The 4527-nt window shown below is 41.0% G+C and overlaps 1 protein-coding gene across 1 annotated transcript; it reads right to left on the bottom strand.

The window, feature by feature from the left end:
* Nucleotides 2802-3359, bottom strand: LOC109826501 (uncharacterized mitochondrial protein AtMg00860-like). The gene has a single exon (XM_020393531.1). The coding sequence runs from the start codon at nucleotides 3357-3359 to the stop codon at nucleotides 2802-2804; it is 558 nt and encodes a 185-aa protein (XP_020249120.1).

Below are 4527 nucleotides of genomic sequence, written 5' to 3'. Positions count from 1 at the left end.
AGAGAGAGAGAGAGAGAGAGAGAGTGGGTGAGCACGAGAGGAGAGAGGGGTGTGATGCTGGGTTTAAATAGAAAAAAATTGAATAAAAAAATAAAATAAAATAAAATAATGAGTGAGGATGCGCGTGGGCAGCAGTCTTCTTGGAAAAATAAGGAGGAAGAGAACGTGATTAGGGGGAATGGTTGAGGGTTTGATGGGAAGCAAAAATTTTGGATTATTTTCAAATAGGTTCAGGTATTTAAACAAAAATAATTAATAAAAAATATAATTACTTATTTTTTAAATTAAATAATTATGGGAAAAATTATTTACAAAATAAAACGTAATAGTTATACTAATACAACGGATAATACTCAATAGTAGTAATAATACAAAAAATTGTACAAAATAATACGTAATTAATAATACAACGTATTATACAAAAAATACGTAATAGTAAAAATAATAAAACATATTATTCAAAATGATACGTAATAGTATCGACAACACAACATATTAATTCCAAAAATTTTTACTACACTAAGTTAATTTATAAATATCAAAATCATTTAAATAAATATATAATCAGATTTTTAAATCATAGAAAATTCTAGAAAATCAAGAAAAATACAATACTCTTTTAAAAATAATATTTTAAAATACCAAAAATTTATTTTAACTAGTATCAAAATTTTACGGTCATTACATCCTACCCCCCTTAAAACAAATTCCGTCCTCGGAATTAAAATAATGGTGATGTATAAAGAACCCAAGGACAGAGATATTGAAAGAGATACTCAACTCAACACATATAGAGAATGATTCAAATAACTGCATATTCATGACAGAGATATTGAAAGAGATACTCAACTCAACACATATAGAGAATGATTCAAATAACTGCATATTCATAAGCAGGGAGAAAGTAAGACAAGAACAATACAGGGTAAGGTACAAGATGTGACAACTAAGATTCAGGAAACAGATGAGGGTATCGTTGTCTCATTTCAGACTCAGTCTCCCAAGTCAACTCGCCAGGAGAATCTGGGTGCCACATCACACGAACAAGCGTAACAGTCTTGTTCCAGAGAGTCTTCTCTCTTTGTTCCAGAATTGCCACAAGTTGTTTCTCGTATGTCAAATCAGGTCGCACCTCAATCTCCGAGAAATCTACAATATGACTCGGATCTCTGACATATCTCCTCAACTGAGAAATGTGGAATACGTCATGCACTCTAGCCAATGCGGGTAGTAATGCAAGTCGATACGCCACTTCTCCAACTCTCTCTAATACGTCGAAAGGTCCCACATCTCGTGGACTCAGCTTTCCAAGCCTTCCAAAGCGAATGTTACCTCGGTTGGGGGAAATCTTCAGGAATACATGATCAACTGACTTATCAATGTTTGAATCGGTCCTGTGCTATGCGAAGTCGTTCCCGAATGATTCTAACAACATCAACTGACTTATCAATCTACTCCGGTCCAAAAATCTCTCGTTCACCAACATCGTCCCAACTCAAAGGAGAGCGACACTTCCTCCCATATAATGCTGCGAAAGGGGCCATTCCAATGCTAGCCTGGAAGCTATTGTTGTATGAAAACTCCACCAAATGCAAGTGATCTTCCCACGACCCGTGAAAGTCAAGCATACATGCTCTAAGCATATCCTCTAAAATCTGAATGGTCCTTTCCAATTGCCCATCGGTCTAAGGATGATAAGCTGTGCTAAAACTGAGATTGGTCCCAAGGCTCGCCTACAAACTCTTCAAGAATTCTGAGGTAAATCAGGTATCACGATCTGAAACGATGCATACTGGAACTCCGTGCAATCATACGATCTCCTCCATGTATCTCTGAGCAAGATGTTCTGTTGACTGTCCTACTCGGAATGGAATAAAGTGAGCCGATTTGGTTAATCGATCTACGATCACCCAAATAGCATCATTCTATCTAATGCTCCGAGGTAAGCCAATAACGAAGTCCATGGTAACATGTTGCCACTTCCATTCCGGAATAGGTAATAGCTGCAAAAGACCTGCGATGCGCTAATGCTCTGCCTTCACCTGCTGACATACAAGGCACTTCGCCACACTACGAGCCACATCTCTCTTCATACCACGCCACCAAAAGTTTAGTTTTAGATCCTTGTACATCTTCGTACCTCCAGGATGAATAGAATACGGTGAGCTATGAGCTTCCCGTAATATCTCCTCTCGAACATTTCCTTCTGGTACACAGATACGACTCCTAAATCCTAAGGATCCGTCCTCATGAACAACAAATTCTGACCGAAGACCAGTCGATGCTAACTCTCTGTACTTCGGAAGAAATGAGTCACCTGATTGTGCAGCCTTGATTCGCTCGACCAATGTCGATTTTATTTGAAGATTCATCAAGGAAGCGGTGACTCCTGGAAGTAGAACTTTTATACTCATATCCCTCACTTCCTGCTAAAGTTTCCACTGAGCCGTGAGGGTCATGATTGCCGGCAAACGACTCAAAGCATCTGGTACTACATTGACCTTGCCAGGGTGGTACTGAAGGTCAATGTCGTAATCTGCCATTAGCTCTAACCATCTACGTTGTCTCATGTTGATCTCCTTCTGAGTAAAAATGTACTTCAAGCTCTTGTGGTCCGTAAACACTTTCACTTGCTCCCCCAACAAATAATGTCTCCAAAGCTTAAGAGCAAAAATCACAGCTGCCAACTCCAGGTCGTGGGTAGGGTAATTCTGCTCATGCTTCTTGGTAATTCTGCTCATGCTTCTTTAACTGACGAGAAGCATATGCTATCACATGACCATCCTGCTAAAGAATGCATCTCAATCCTCTACCTGATGCGTCGCAAAACACCTCAAATTTCCGCTCTTATCCAGTATCATCAGGACTAGGGCCGAAATCAATCGAGACTTTAACTCCTCAAACGCCTGCTCACAAACGTCGGACCAGACGAAATTAATATCCTTCCTCGTAAGACGCATCATTGGTTCTACAATCTTCGAGAAATCCTTGATGAAACGTCGGTAATATCCAGCTAATCCTAGGAAGCTCTTAATGTCGGACACCGACTTAGGGGTAGGCCAATCCTTAACAGCAGCTACTTTATCCGGGTCCATAGATATACCGTCTCCTGACACCACGTGTCCTAGAAATGCAATGCGGTCTAGCCAGAACTGACACTTACTATACTTGGTGAATAGTCGATGCTCTCTCAAGATCTTCAGCACGTACCGCAAATGCTCCGCATGTTCCGCTTCACTCTTAGAGTACACTAGGATATCATGAATAAAGACTTCTACAAACTTGTCTAGCACATCATAGAAAACCAGATTCATCAGGTTTATAAATGTCGCTGGCGCATTAGTCACACCAAACGACATCACTAAGAACTCGTAATGTCCATATCTCGTCCGGAACGTAGTTTTGGGAACATCAGAGTCCTTGACCTTCACCTGGTGATATCCACTCCACAGATCCAGCTTAGAAAATACTCTTGATCCTCCTAATTAGTCAAATATATCATCGATACGAGGAAGTGGATACTTATTCTTCACTGTCACAGCATTTAACTCCCGGTAGTCGATGCACATCCGCTTGGATCCATCCTTCTTTCCCACAAGCAACACAGGTGCCCCCCAGGCCGATACACTGGGTCGTATCAAGCCTCTTTGCATAAGATCATCCAACTGAGTCCGAAGCTCGGTCAACTCAACCGGAGGCATACGATAAGGGGTCTTGGAGATCGGAGCAACTACAGGCTTCAGTTCTATGGAAAACTCAATTGCTCGATCCGGTGGCAATCTGTAAATATCATCAAGAAATACATCTTCAAATTCCCGAACTACAATTGGCTTCTCGGGTCCCACTTGTATTGCAGCTAATGTCGCCTTCTTCGGTCTAGCTCTGTACTCTACAGGTCCAGCCGATGTACTGCCACTAAGGAATTCAAACCTCGGGTGATCCGGTATCTCAAATACTACACTCCGACGGCGACAATTAATGGTGGCAAAGAATGACCCCAACCAATCCATTCCAAAAACTACATCGAAGCTTGGCAAATCAATTACCAGAAAATCTGCAAAGAGCTCTCTCCCGCAGATGACTACAGGGCATGCTTCATAACCACTGGATACTACTAAGACACCACTGCCAGTATTGATATTCCAGCCTGTGGTCAGAGGAGTTATAGGAAGAGAGTGGGCGGTCGCAAATCGATGAGACAAGAAACAATGGTAAGCCCCAGAATCAAAGAGTGATAAAGCAGGAACAGAGGAAATAAGAACCTTGCCTATTATAGGAGGAGGTAAATGCAACTAAAATTAGTACTCATAACAAATCCTATCATGCTATCATCAAGTAATGCTAAATAAGGAAAAATTCATATGCAAGTAAAACTAAGAATGGATAGTTCTTACCAGTGATAACCTGATCGTTCGCCTCAGCTTCCATAGTTGACATCATGAATGTTTAACGTGGAGGTTGCTACCCCTGTGCCTGCTAATAAAACTGCTTCTGAGAAAGTAGAGGCCCTGCTCGGGGATAGGGTCC

Source organism: Asparagus officinalis, chromosome 10, assembly GCF_001876935.1.
Source record: "Asparagus officinalis chromosome 10, Aspof.V1, whole genome shotgun sequence".
In the NCBI taxonomy this organism is placed as follows: Eukaryota; Viridiplantae; Streptophyta; class Magnoliopsida; order Asparagales; family Asparagaceae; genus Asparagus; species Asparagus officinalis.
This window is presented reverse-complemented; position numbering and strand designations above follow the sequence as displayed.

Bases quoted from the DNA above. Each gene is read 5' to 3' on its own strand.
- LOC109826501 (XM_020393531.1), bottom strand. From the start codon at position 3,359: ATGTCGTTTGGTGTGACTAATGCGCCAGCGACATTTATAAACCTGATG.